Source organism: Passer montanus, unplaced genomic scaffold (assembly GCF_014805655.1).
Source record: "Passer montanus isolate IOZ18808 unplaced genomic scaffold, ASM1480565v1 scaffold150, whole genome shotgun sequence".
NCBI lineage: Eukaryota > Metazoa > Chordata > Aves > Passeriformes > Passeridae > Passer > Passer montanus.
The window spans coordinates 1,216,629-1,231,108 of NW_024362052.1; the positions used below are offsets into that span (position 1 = coordinate 1,216,629).

The following is a 14,480-nucleotide window of genomic DNA, read 5'->3' on the forward strand; positions in this document are numbered from 1 at the left end:
ATTTTTGCCGCATCTTCCCACTGGGAAAGGCTGTGTAACAACGAGGCTGTGGCTGGGATTGCCATTAGCTGTCACCAGTTACCCAGCAGAACAGGTTCCTGTGTCACAACCGGATTACAGGAGAAGGAGAGAGGAAGTGAAAAGCTGAAGAGCAGCTAATGAGGGCCCTGTGAGTTAACCCAGTTAACTGAGAATGACCAACAATCCCCTTCTAGTTCAATGCTGAGGGTCCAGAAGGAGTGGGGAAAACCTGACACCAACCAAACTCATCTCAGCCACTGACTGACCTGGGTGAGGGCTGGGCCAAGACAACCCTGCAGCACCACCAGCAATGAGCACTTAGGTCACCTCAGAAGGTGGCAGAAGGTAGCCACAGGCTACCTGCACAGACCCAGCACATTGAGCATAATCCCTACAGGATAGGGATCCCACTGTTGTACAAGCCAAGGGATCGCTCATCTCACACCCACCAACACCACCAACACAGCCTGCCTGGATGTCTGGCAGTGACCAGGAATGACGTAAAGGTTGGGCTTTTTCTCATGTCTTCTGAAAGTGTGAGAAGGGATGGGGTTAAGAGGGATGATTCAGGTGCTGCAAGAATCCTTCCTGTTCACAGGAAGCCAACACCTGGGGTTCAGCTAAACCTCAGCAGGCTACTTTATCATCATTTTAGGCCAACAAGATATTTATGGCCAAACTCAGAAATTTTCCTTGTCCTGCTCCAAGCTGTACAATGGATGCTGTGGCAGAAACTCTGTGGGGAGGACTCGTGCTGGCTCCAAAGCAGGTGTCCTGCTGTAGCTACACTCGCAGCCTGAGGTGCCATGTATCTGTGTGCTCAGCTGCAGAGGCTCATCAGCTTGTGCTGAAATCCAAAATACAGCCAGCACAACCTTCCTGAGGGTATGGATGAGACAAGATCCGTGCTGCTAGCATGCAGTCTGTGCTGGATACGCTGCACTAGGAGCTGCCCTCTGAGAATTCCTACAGCTGTGCCAGTTAAAACTATCCATTGGAACTAAGGTGCACGGATACACTTTATTAACAGTACTGTGGTTTCTCTCTCCAAGAATAACTGCTGAGACTTCAAAGACACTGCTCAGTCAAGCCACGCTGGGTTTCACTCTGAGGTCACAGGGTCCAAGCATTAATCCAGCACTGCCAAACCCACCAATAACCCATCTTCCCAAGTGCCACATCAACGTGTCTGTTAAACCTCTCCAGGGATGGGGACTCCACCACTGCCCTGCGCAGCCTCTGCCAGCGCTGGACAGCTCTTAGAGAGAACGAATTTTCCCTAGTATCCAATCTAAACCTCCCCAGGCACAGCCTGAGGATGTTTTCTTTTGTTCTGTCCCTGTGTCCTGGAAGCACATCCCCTGACCCACCCTGGCTGCCCTCTCCTGTCAGGGAGTTGTGGAGACACAGAAGGTTCCCTCCGGAGCCTCCTTTCCTCCAGGCTGAGCTCCCCCAGCTCCCTCAGCTGCTCTTCACCAGATGTGTACTCCAGACCCTTCCCCACCTCCCTTCCCTGGATATGCTCCAGGCTCTCAGTGTCTTCCCTTTCATGAGGATTTGTTGATAAAGGTACGAAACAGGACTGCTCCCAGGACTGAGCCCTGGGGAACATCCCCAGTGAGAGGCAGCCAGCTGGGGGTAACTCCATCCACCACCACTTGCTGGAATCAGCAGACATTTTGACTTTGTCTAGAATTTTATTTCAAGGAATACAATTGCTTTGAGTATATTCACAAGAATAAATATATAATTCTTCTCTCCAGAGTAAGAAGATGAGTTTTTATAAAAATATATCTCTATCCCACAGAACCACCTAGGTGGGATTTCCTTTAGGAAATATTATTTAATAAAAAAATAAAACACTGAAAATAAAATGCTTGACCTATGCTTATTGAATCACCAGACAATTGAAATTTTTAAAATGTTATAAATATTGTAAATATTATTAACAAAAAAAATTTAAATAGATGTGTAGCCGTCGAGTCCATCCAGATGAACTGAACACTGCAGGAAGTCACAGCTTCTCCTATAGGGCACCAACTTCCTTGTATTCACTGGCGTTTGTTTGTCTCCTCTTGTTGTGATACCTGGAATAGAAGAGAGAAATCTGAGTTCTGGAAAGCCAAGTGCTTTTGGGGACTGATGAGGAGTGGGGGGCAATGGAAAGAAGGAGAAAAAAGCCGTACGAGCTCCTCACATTTGCTTTAAATCTCTAGCAGCTGGGCTCTCTCTGTCTGTGCTCATTTCCAGGTTCTGACATCACTTGAATGCAGTATCCTTTCTCGACTCTTCACTGACAATTCCACAACTGCATTAAAGTCTTCCTGCTGGTACTAGGCTTGTCTTTGAGAAATCCTGCTGGTTACCATCTAGCTACCTACCAGACCTGGGAAGTTTAGCTCTTCCTCTTGAGTTGTTCCATCTCCTCAGCTCTCTGACAAATCCTTACCGTTAGTTTTTAGGCTGGAGAATGATTCCCTGCTGCTTTGGATCTGTTCATGGAGAAGAGTACTGTCCCCCTTTACTGTGGTAAAGCTGATAAGGCAGTGCTCATGATATCACAATCACCGCAATAACATATTAGATCAGCAAACCAGCTGGTAGAAATCCAGCTGCTCTCCAGCCCCTGATGCCTGAGGGAATGGCATTACCAACGAAAGACCTAGAATTTCCCTATTCCCTGCCTGCTCTCTCCTTGAGCTCAGCACACCCTCTAAGCCAGACATGAGCCAGCCTACAGAGCCCCAGAGTGAGGGTGAACAGGTACTGGGAGTGCTGCTGCCTGCCCTGCAGCCGGGGCCGTGCCATGCTGCCAGCATGCTGCCTGTCCTGAGCGCTTCAGGCGCAGCTGAGTGGGTCTGTGTACCCAGTGAGCGAGCTGTTCCAGGCTAGCCAGGGTGCTCAGAGGATGCCTGCCACCTCCAGCTGCCTCGGCCTCCCGAGCCACCAGCAGCACCCGTCTCACCTCCTGCAGATGTAGTAGCTGGCGAGAGAGAGGGCGGCGAGGAAGAGCAGGACCACGATGACGGTCAGCGCCACGTACTCCTTGCTGAGGGGCTGCCGCACGAGCTCCGAGTGCACGCACCGCACTCCCGAGAAGCCCACGTCACACCTGAGGGTGACAGAGGCACAGTCAGACACGTGGCAGCGGGGTTACCCCTCAGCAGCTCACAGAGCATCCTGTGCTGCTGGCCTGCTGTTTCCTCAGGGATGAGACACTTAAACTGATGTAACTCAAGCCCACGTGGTCCTAGAGACGGCTGCAAATTGTTCAGGCAAATGAGCAATACCCTTAAAAATGCCTAAAGGGTCTTAATTTTAGATTGGATAAAAGGAGAGACCTTGGTGCTGTGCCTGAGCTCTGGATCTCGTACTAGTATAAATACAGATGGACGCACATCAGAAAGAATGTCCCAGATCTAAGCTGGGCTGGTCACCAATTTCAGGTGTCTGAGACTCTCACAGAGATCACTGGAGGCAGCACATGTGCTTTACACTTCCTTGAATGCAGCTGAGCATTACAGACATGGGGCTTCTCTTCACTTTCTTATGAGCATTAATACTTGGCTGGATTGGTGTTTCAGCTAAGTGTCAGTGGCAGCCAGAACAAAGTTCAGCTCAAAGCCCACCTCAGGGAAATCTGCAGGATGAGTGGGGCCTGTGCATACCTGCAATAGTGCTCATCCAAGTCCACGATGTACACACACTGCCCGTGGAAGCAGTAGTCCTTCATTTCAGGCTTACATCTCGTTATCCCAACTTGGGCCACACGTGGGCTGTTCTCTGTCTGGACTGCAAAGATATTTCATTAGCACCTCAGGATGTGGGAAATGCTGCTCGGAGAAAAATTATTCCCAGGGGCACCTCAGTGAGGCTGCCAGCCCAAGGAAGATGGGAACCCAAGACCTGGTATTTTCAAAGAGCTGAGCAGTACTTACTGAGTGCTGTTGTGCAGTTCTCCATTTCACCAGGCCCACATAACGGGATCACTGTTGTGCCCAGCACTGCTTGCAATAGGTAACCTATAAGAGAATAAAAACAACAGTCAAAACTAGATGCATTTTGAGTTAAGTATTTAAGGTGCTGTAGTAATTAATTTAAGAAGAACAGAAGCTTCTCATCATGGTAGGAAAGACCTGAAGTTCAGAAAGCTGAAAAATACAGGTCTGAGTGATGTGCTGCCTACACTATAAATGGCAGCCCAAAAAACATCTCTGAAATACAAACTTTTAATGCAGAACAAAAAGATTCAACAGAAACCTGGTGTCTGTGACCACCTCTTGCCCACACTCTGAGTGAAACTGAGCAGGAACGGGCTTGGAGAGATTATGGGGAGAGGCAGGAATTAGGCCATTTGATGATTATGTTAGGTTTCTGACTGGTCTGGCACGGCACCTGTGCAAGGGAAGTAGCCAGGTTTCCACAATTAGGCATGACAGTCCCTCATTCATCACAGGAGGAGTCCTTTTGCTGATCAAAATCAAGATATCCTTGACTCACAACAGCCCACAGGAAGAGAATTTCCTAGGAATCTGCAAGTCAGTGAAGCTGGTGACTCAGCACACCAGATGAGTGTTGATCCAGGCTCAGTACCCCACCACTGGGGTACTGAGAGAGAGACCACAGAGACCACAGACTGCTCCAGGAAGGCTTAACACAAAAGCTGCTCTTTACCAGCAAAGAACTTCCTCAGCCCTCTCCCTGCTGAAGAGAGCTGAAGGGCTGGACAGTTCCTGCACTGACACCCACTCCTTAGGCAGTTCCATGGTTAAAAGACCGCTTGCAAAGCCGCTAACACGAGATACCAAACCCTCCTCATCCGCCCACAGCCTTGGAGAGGTTACTGACCACTTTATGAACCTGGGCCACTGTTACTTAACAGAACACCAGGAGAAACAGACACAGCTTTCAGGTGCTCCTAGTTACATGAACATTTGCAAACAGGATTGGAAAGCCAGCACGGGTGCCTGTAGTTTCATGGCTAGTCCATGAGGAATAGTGAATGCCTGCCCCGGCTGGCCATGAAATCCACCTGCCTAAAACTCCTGCTGTGGTCACAAATTAACCTGCTCATGAACTGCTTAGTCATCAGCCCCATTCCACGGAAGTCTGTAATTTGTGTCTTTGGGCTGTTTGCCTCTATTAACTTGTCAGGTCATGCATGTCTAATGGAGGGAGTGTGCCTCCATAATTTCCTGATCGTTCTAATTCAACTTCAGTTATTAGAAAGTGTCATTACATCTCAGGGTTAAATCTAGTAGAGGTAATTTAGGGATTTCCGGCAGCTCATCTGCTTCTGGGTGATCAGTAGGCTTCCTTTATCCTTCATTCCAGCTACACACAAAACCAGCAGGAATATCTAAGAGGGACAGGGCTTCTTCCTGTGTTTGCATTTTTAACAACATCATTTCTCCTTCTCACCTCCCTCTGCAAAACTAATAAACCAGATTTCCACCAAGCTCTAGAAGAAAGAACAAAGCCCAGGTACCCCAGAGCCAGAGCAACAGTAAGAGATCCAAGATGCCAGGACCTGTACCAGCTGGAGACTCCCATGCCTACTGGCATGACTCAGCAGGACCTGCCTTTCCCTCCAATGGGGCAGGACATGCAAGTTTACTTTCAGGGTGGGATTTTTTTCTTAAGCAGCAATGTGCTCACTGTAGATTGCCTCAGCAGCAGCAGTTTAACACTTCTGTGAGGCCAGTCTGAGTTGCTAAAACATAAGCTCAAGTGTGTGAAAGGAGAGGCCACCAGCTGTCAGACAGTGGCAGCTCAGGAACCTGGGGTCCCAAAAGATGCTGGAAAAAGATTTACTGAGCCAGTTCTTCTTCCCAGGAACTAGGGGGACATTTCAGGAGTGCTCCATGGACTAAGCTGCTCCCTTGGCAGGGAGGAGCTGTGGCACAGGACAGCAGTGTCCCACTAGGGATACATCACGTCACATAAAGAATTAAGGACAGAAATTAACAAAAGTCAAGGCTAAACCTGCCAGAGGTATCCCAGATACCCACTTGTTAGCAGATGGATTAAGCCAGCCGAGGATCTCACGCAGCCTACACATTTCTGTCACAGTTTGCACCCTTCCTTGACCTGAGCACAACCCCAGCAGCTGCTTTTGAAGCTGGAGTTCCCAGTTGGAGACTTAGCAGAACCCGGCTTTCACATGTGAGAAAATCCCAACCAAAAGGTCCATGGAAAAGACAGGTCAGCTCTCCTCCTGGCTCCAGAAAGAAGCATGGCTTTCCAGTTGAAGCCCACAACTCAGACATCTATGGGGGACAAATTAAAAATAACCTCCTCCTCCAGTACTGCCCAAGGGCTTTCTCAGTCCCAGCCACGTGCAGGTGCCTCCTCCACCTGACTGCAGGCTCTCAGGGCCGGAAAGGCTGGACTGCAGGCATGGATATTTGCTGACACCCAGCAGTATTTGCTGCTTTTGGACAAAGTTCTTCCTGTCTGCAATGCTCTGTTTTGCCCTTTCCCCCATGCACATATTTCCCCTCTGACATCACTGGGAGGATAAGGGATCCGCACACAGCACAGGCAAAGGAGAGCCTTTCCCAGGATATTTATCAGATGATGCATACTAAACACAGCACCTGGGAGAGGTTATATTTTTATTCCTTCACTGTTCATTAAGCAAACACAGGGTACAAGATAAGAGTAATGAGCTGGTGGATTTTCATCTGTGTCTTGCAGGAATGTGAGTGTTTCATAGTCCTACATCATAATCCCATCTGGTTTCACAGGTATTCCTGCAAAGTTCACACTCACAGCACTTACTGGAACAGGAATAATGCTGCTGCTGCTGCTTACTTGTCCTTCCATGAGGGAAGAAAGGAAAATGAGGGCCAGTGACCAACTGCCTTAACTTCCTGCAAACTCCATCAGAGATGACCTGCGAGGGTTAATGGTCAGTTTGCCCACTGTGAGCCAGCTGTAGTTTCCAGTGGCAGGATGACTGCTAAGGATGAAGGATGCACATGCGAGATACACTAAACTGAGGACTGATCTGTGAAGGATTTGCACCAGGGGAACTGTCAAGCTCTTCTGAGAGCTCAGTCATTGTTTGAGTGTCACCCAGATTGCCAGTCCTGTACTAATTCACCTGAATGGTGCTGCCTCCCATTTGGCATCTCTGTGGCTTCTCTGCCACGGCAGCAGCACCTACACCCTCCCCATGGGCTGCACTTCCAAAGCAGAGGTGCCCAGGAGACACACACCTGAAGGATCTTAGCCCATTCTAACTGCAAAGACAGACCAAGATGCATCCCTATCACCTGATTTTGCACATTCAGGGAATGTCTTAACTGACTTCTGTCTTCTTTGGGCAAACCAGTAGGGAACATGGAAGTTAGCCAGTCTGTCCCACTGGCTTTGTGAGCATCCCTACTACCACTGTTTAATTAATTCCAAAACCACAGACTTGCAGTTGTGGATGTCCAGGATCAGGTCACAGCAGCTCTAAGGCAGCCCTGGAAACACCAGTTTGACATGGGAAGACTGGTGCTCCAAAACTGGCCCACAGGATCATCTTCAGCATTGTGCCAGGACTTACCCTTAGGGAGAGAGAATGCAGTTATGTGCACCCTGTCATCCTAGTACTGCTTCACCACTGATCTTACTCACATGCTGCCCCTGTGCCTGGGCCACACTGCTTCCCACCAGCTGCGTGGGGGCTGAGGTCCCTATGCCACAAAAGCAGAAATCCCTTATTACTTCCAGCCAGACACATCGGCCACTAACACTTGCCCCATCGTCAGATGCAGCAGTCTTTATGCTGAGCCAATTTGCTGAGAGCCAGGACAATGTGACACAGGAAACCATAAGGACAGCAGGTCCTGGAACTGTCCCGTGAGTCCGGAGATCCAACGCTTGCCTTCCCCCCTGAGTGGGCGTTACAGTGAGCACAAGGAGATCAGTGCCAAGGCTCCTGCAGCAGCTACCAGAAAAGGCAGGGCCCCGGCTCGTCCCCATCACCACCACATCCACATGAGCAAGTGACATCTTTATCTCACCACTGCCTTGTTGCTGCCCAGTCTCCAAGCCCACAACAGCCAGGATATGAACCTGCCAAGGAGACTGTCACTTCAGTAAGGATTCAGCCATTCAGCAGGGAACCTCCTCCAGTCTGGCATAACACCAGTGCCAGTCTTCCCACAAGCACCAAGTTCTGCTTACACTCCTGCCCTGGGAGGGGAAGGCAGTAAAGTGCTCACAGCACTTGTTATGATGCCACCTAGCTATGACTAACCCATCCCTATTAGATGCTGTGCCTGCCCCGGAAACAAAGAAATTCATATACAGATCCATGAAGACATACCAGTTCCTACCAGTGTCATTTTTGTGCAAAGCATGACTGACTCACAGACTACAAGATGTTTAGCCTGCTGTCCTGGCAAGCGAGATGCTGGGCTGCAGCTGCTCCATCAATTGCTATGAAAAGACCCAGCTAAGATGAAAGACACAAACTCATACTGCAGTGGGCTCAGAAGGTGAGGAAAACATCTGTCCCAAAAGAGAAGTCTCGGGAACTGAACTGAGTTTGTCCATCAACTACGACCTCAAGCCCAACGTCGTGCGTGTGAGAACACGCTCTGTCATTAAAGCAAGGCGTGAGTGTGCCAGGTCTCAGGACTTTGCTGCCCACAGAGCCCAAGTTGCCCAACAGGGTCAACTCTCAGCAGTCGCCACCTGTCACTGCCAGCGCCCCGTGGAGGTGTGTGACAAGGATCAGCTCTTGCATCACAGCACACCCAGGCCCCAGGACTCTTGAGGCTCTAAGGATACACGTGTTCACTTGAGACTTTCAGGTAGCTTATGTCATACAATGGAGTAACACACTCCCAGCGAGGAGGTGGAGAAGTGTCAAGCAGAAGGAGGCCACAACCTGTTTTGTTGTTACGATCAGGAAGTCTCTGCTGCTGTGAGGATTCACCGACTGAGCTCGCCCAGAGCACAGCCTGGGCGAAGACAGCAGGGCCAGGTTACAAACAGGACAGGTCATGGTGAAGGAGACGGACTGCGCTGGGAGCAGAGCTGGGGAGAAGGGAAAGAATGTCCACCTTCACTCAGTCACAGGACACACCTGGGCATCACACAAGCAACAAAATATCCTGAAGCAACACACCACAGAGTGTGCTGTGTGCTCCACTCCTCAGCTCATACAATCCACCGGGGTACACCTGTCAGCGCCTGGAACTTCATCTCGGAGAGAAACCCATCAGTTTCACTTGAAGGCAACCTGAACGTTATGCCCTGACGCAGATTTCCCCGCAGCCAAAGAACGCCCCTGCCTCAGGACGCAGCACCCGATGCCCTCCCAGCCCTTGCCCGCGGGAAAGAGGAGCTCGCCGCTTACCGAGGAAGAGCAGCAGGCTGCGGGCCCACAGGCAGCCGGCGTCCATCGCCCTCGGTCCCCGGGGAGCAGAGGAGGCGGCAGGAAGGGCACAGGCAGCAGCAGGAGCGGCGCGGCAGTGTGCAATCGGTGGCCGGCCGCGCTTTTATGTGCCCGGGGAGAGGCGGGGCCCGGCGGTGACACTCGGCCCGCCCGGCTGGGGCAGCGGCTCCGCTCGGCCTCCGCGCTTCCTGCCCCTCGCCCCCGGCCCTGCCCGCGGGCCATGCCCCGACGGCGGGCACGGACAGCGCCTCGGACCGCCTGTCCCGGCCCGAACACCGGGAGCACGGGGCGGCTGTGCCCCCTCCGGCCGTAGGCTGGTGCTTGGGTACATTAGGCGTCCCTGGTTCCAGCAGGTAGCACTGCAAATAGTACCTGGGACCGTAAAATTACCCGAGCCCTCTGAGCAGTCTAGCCCATGCACTGATGCCCGGGACTTCCCGCGGCTGTGGATGCCTACGGCACAGCCTCGGGACGCTGCCTCTGCTTGCCCTCAAAGCATCCATCCACGCGATGTGCAATGGCACGAGGCCCTGCGGACCCGGAGCCAGCTGCCCAGGTATGCCCTGCCGGCACACAAGGGACCACTGGGCCATTGCACTGCCATGAGCACCACCTGTGCCTAAACCGAGGTTTGGGAAACACCCCAGGGTGGGCAGCTGGGAACTTGCTGGCCTAATCTCCCATCTCCTGGCATTTCTGAAGTGACCCTCAGCACACACATGCAGCTGCCAGGCAGCCCTGGAGCTAGGCGTAGAAATGGCTTATTAAGTTACAGCACAGGCACCAGGAATGCCTGTCTCACCTGGCGCCTGGGCTGGCCGCAATGGTCTTGGGCTCAGGGGGTGTGTATGCCATGTTCCCCCTCCAGCCCCTGGCCTCATCACAGCCCAGCAGCACGGGCAGTTCCTGGAAGCAACACCTCTATCAGTTATAAGATCCTTGAAAGAGCAGCCAATGGCTACTTTTTAAAAATTCCTTTCAAGTATCCTGTTGAAGCCCACGCACTCTGTCGCTATATTAGGCAACACCTCGTTCAGTAGTTATGTCCCACCATCGGATGAGTGAGGAATCCCACCCATCAAATCCCTACTGCACACATTTGCCTAAAATATGAAGCTTGTTTTATCTCAACAAGCTGCTCGGGGCAACGATGGTTTACTCCTTTTCCTTTTAAAGGAAAAATAATTTTCCCTGCCTTACCACTCTCCATAAAGGCACATCGATACCCAGTTTATTGTGGCACTGATAAGCATATCTCACAGTGAAAGGAACCTGAGAACTGACACTGAGCTGCACTGCACCAGCTGATGACTAAGTGTCCCTAATTTCTCTGTTTTATAAACAGTTATTGATACTGATATTGAAGAGAGGTAACTGTAGAAGATATACTGCAGATACTGCAGAATCCAGATATACTGGATACTGCAGAATTCCAAATAGCACAACATCATGTTAAGAATGCAGTTCTAAGGAGTAAAGACTCATTCAGGGGGCTGCAATAGATCTGGTACTTACAAATCATACTCCTTATTTTCGGAGCATTTTCTTAGGTCTACAGTGGCACGGAGATGCTGAAGTGAAAAAAGGCAGCATGTTGCTACAGAACTGTGTGTCAGCACCACTTATTAATTACCTAAGTGGTATGAGAGTTGGCAAGATAAATGTAATAAAGCTCGGTGTGAAAGTAGCATTTAGAAGGATGCCCTCCACAGCAAGTGGGACATGATACAGCTGGGATCTTTTTCTAAGTCCCCTTTTTTCCCCCCTCTAATTAGTCATGCCATGCAGATGGTATCTTTTTTGATGCCATGACTGTTTTTGTTGCTTCTTTAATTTGTGCTGATCCCCCTTATTAAGGATTTTATTGTCTGCTCTTTCAGGGATCATAATGAGTAAAGGAAGGAATCGCAATTATTAGCAACGTGTTTCTGTGTGTGGGCTTACAGATGCCTTAAAAAGCAGCATCACCGAAGAACTTCCACTTTATAATTAATTTTACCCTTAAATTCCTGTGTGATTTATCCTCTGAAGGGCAACATTTAATTATAGTCTTGTACCGGTACCTAGATACCAAGTAACGCTGACACAATTGGAGCAATTCATTGGAATTTCCTCTTTCAGATCTGAATATATGGAAAACAAGTATCATGGACACATCTTTGTAATGTGCTTTGTTTCACAGTACCTGATTTCGCATCCGGCATCCCCGCGTGCGGCTTTCACCATCCCCTCCTCCACGTGGAGGATTCCTCTTGGCGTAAGGCTGGCACACACCTTAAGAGCCAGTTTTCCAAGAGGCCTTGCAGCATCAATGGGGTCATTGTAAGGCAGGCTCATTGCATCCCACAGGTCCCAGTAGGAGCGACAAGTCTGCGCAATGCTGAGAGGCAGCACTGGTTGGGCAAGTGAGCATCACGGGTGCATCTCCGCTGCTGGCCTCGATTCAGCCGGGGTGAACCGGCACGCCCAGGGCAAGGCGCCCAGGGATTTGTGCCCCTTGGCACCCCACCAGGGAGGAGCCCCCCGAATGCTCTGACATTTCAGGATTTTTTTTTTTACAAAGTGTAACAAGAATATGAGGAAGTACCTCAAGAACTTGTGCGAGAGTTGCTTGCTTTTATTACCTTGCACTGCCTTAATCACCACCTTTAAAGAAAATCTCTCTTTACGAAGTACAGAGGCTCAGCTGAAGTCCTTGCTTCAGCTTGCCTCAGTCCTTGCACAGTCTCCAGCATTCACCTCCCCCTCTGGGACAGATTCACAGCAGTTATTATTGCCCAGGTACAGACTGAGCCTTGTCTCTCAGTGTATCCATCAGTGACGGGGCACAGCACTTTCTATGAACAACATGCCCCTTTTGATTTAAAGAGGAAAAAGCACAGCTTAAATGTATATTTTTCTGTGGTGCCTGTTTTCCTCACGGGGACTCACTGTAGAAGAATACATGTGTTCACAGCAGGGAACACAGCCACTTTATCTGTGTGCTTTTACATGCCTAAAACCATACATGGCAAGTGTCTGCACCACTTACTTTAGCTGCCTTCTGTAGGGCTTGCATCTGGTTTTATGCATTGTTTCTGTGGGTACAGATCTGCCTTGGTTTCATCTCCTGAAAACGACAAATTTGCAAAATCAACATCTTTGCTTGCTAGAAAGTATTTTCTTTCTGGCAAAAGAATGGAAAGAAAATAATTCCTAGCCTTGCATTGATGCACTCACCACTGTCATGCACACACGCAAAGTAAAAAAGAGCAGCAATTTCATAAATTCTTGGAAAAATCATCCAGAATTTTTCAAACAACAGGAGTGCACATGTCAGTATGTCTGTAAGCAGGCTTTCATACAGCAAGCTTTCACTGCACAAAATGAGAGATGCTCAAGAAATACTCTCAGAAGGTTAGACATCAATTGAAATGCACCTCACTCGTGACAGCACTTTCATTTGAAGTACACGAGATTAATAATAAGTTCCCAAAGGGATATAAAAGGCAGGTAGATGTGCCATTGGAGTCACAGTTCAGCAGTGGGCTTTGCAGTGCTGGGGGAATGGCTTGACTCAGTGATCCTAGAGGCCTTTCTAACCTAAATGATTCCATGATTTTTTGAAAATCATAAATGGTAAAAATCTTGAGACTCATGGGAATATGCCCTTAGGACAAATGCCCTAAGAAGGGAAAGTATTTTTAACTAGAATATGTAGACGCAATCAGCTGGAGGAAATGGAGTAAAGAAAAACCTTGAGCCAAATGACTCCGTTTAAAGGTCAGTTTCAAATTTGCCGTGAATGCGAGGGATTAATTAAACAACCACTCTCTCCTATAAACTACAAGAGTTCAAAATATGCACCCAGGGCTGAAAGTGGTCGATGCCTCTTCCTGTAAACACAGCATGAGGTCAAAGTTACTGGACAACATGGATGTTGTGCTATTAAAAAAAAAAAAAAACAATTCCCTAAATTCACTGACTTCTTTGCCAACTTCTGGGGTCAGCATTAACCAGCCATTTAAAAAAGAAAGGGGAAAAAAAACCCCAAGCAGCTAATTTTCATCCATCTCAGAAGGTGGCACTGAAAAGGGAGACAGGTCTCCCAGTTCATGCTGCATTCCTCCCTAAAGGGCAGTTTTTAAAACTTAATTCTCCTGGCTTGTATGACTTTGCCATTACTCTCCTCTGGGCAAATCCTGAATGGCTCAACACATCTCATGGGCAGCAAGAACTTCTAAATGCTCAGCTGGTGATTTCCCTTTCCTAATTACAGCCCAGTGCTCCATGCTGAGTGATTTCTTAGCCTCTGAGGGGTTGAAACCTTTCTCTTTTGTGGAATTTTTCCATGATTTCTGCCTTTGGTGTCAAACAAAACCATGCCCTTGCTGAGAGTGGTATCAAGCCAAGTCCCCCCCATATCACTGTCCCTATATCTGTTTTCTCCTTGTTTTGGGTGAACTGTTTAGAACAATTACATAGAATAGAATTATAGAAGAACAAAGCTTGAAACAAAGGAGATTTCCTCACAGCATGTAGCAGGTTGCAAGCAAGGTGGGAGAACACCAGCCCCTTACCCATCAGTCCTGTGTGCTGTTCTGTCCATCAGCACCTCTTTTGAGTTTATGAAGTCACCTCGTCCACAAAATTTCTCATTCTCAGGCACAAGGATTAACCACTGAGAGACAGGACATTTGCCTTCTCTGACAAGTCACCATGTGCACACATGGGTGCATCATTCATGCCCCTGATCAGTGGCCAGTAGAACTGAAATTCCTACATGGCAGCATGGCCCTGGTGGATGACCGTATGGCCCACCCCCTCGATGGCTCTGCCCAGAGAGGGACACCCATCTCAGGACAGAGAAATGGTGGCAAACCCACTGCAACGGGGACCGGTGTGACTCACCAGCTGCTCTCAGGTTTCCTGCACAGCAGTCTCTCCTGGCTGTGGGCTCTCCATCTCAACCTTCCATGCCTCTCCTGCACCTCCCATCAGGACAGCTGGTGCCAGCATGGGGAAGACAAGAGGAAAACACTGTCAGTGAGAAGCACAGACCTGCTGAGGCATGGCACCA

At 49.4% G+C, this 14,480-nt stretch overlaps 1 protein-coding gene across 1 annotated transcript; it reads right to left on the reverse strand.

Annotated features, from left to right (window-relative positions):
* Positions 1–1,698: 1,698 nt before the first annotated feature.
* EREG (epiregulin) lies at positions 1,699–9,497 on the reverse strand. The gene is made up of 5 exons (XM_039701902.1): positions 9,383–9,497; positions 3,960–4,043; positions 3,690–3,813; positions 2,987–3,133; positions 1,699–2,108 (listed from the first exon to the last, which is right to left on the reverse strand). The coding sequence occupies exons 1-5, from the start codon at positions 9,426–9,428 to the stop codon at positions 2,048–2,050; spliced, it is 462 nt and encodes a 153-aa protein (XP_039557836.1). The 5' UTR covers positions 9,429–9,497; the 3' UTR covers positions 1,699–2,047.
* Positions 9,498–14,480: the final 4,983 nt, after the last annotated feature.

Bases quoted from the DNA above. Each gene is read 5' to 3' on its own strand.
- EREG (XM_039701902.1), bottom strand. From the start codon at position 9,428: ATGGACGCCGGCTGCCTGTGGGCCCGCAGCCTGCTGCTCTTCCTCG. The intron at 4,044-9,382 runs GTAAGCGGCGAG...ATTCTCTTATAG, and splicing joins CAGCCTGCTGCTCTTCCTCG to GTTACCTATTGCAAGCAGTG. The intron at 3,134-3,689 runs GTATGCACAGGC...TGTCACCCTCAG, and splicing joins TTGGATGAGCACTATTGCAG to GTGTGACGTGGGCTTCTCGG.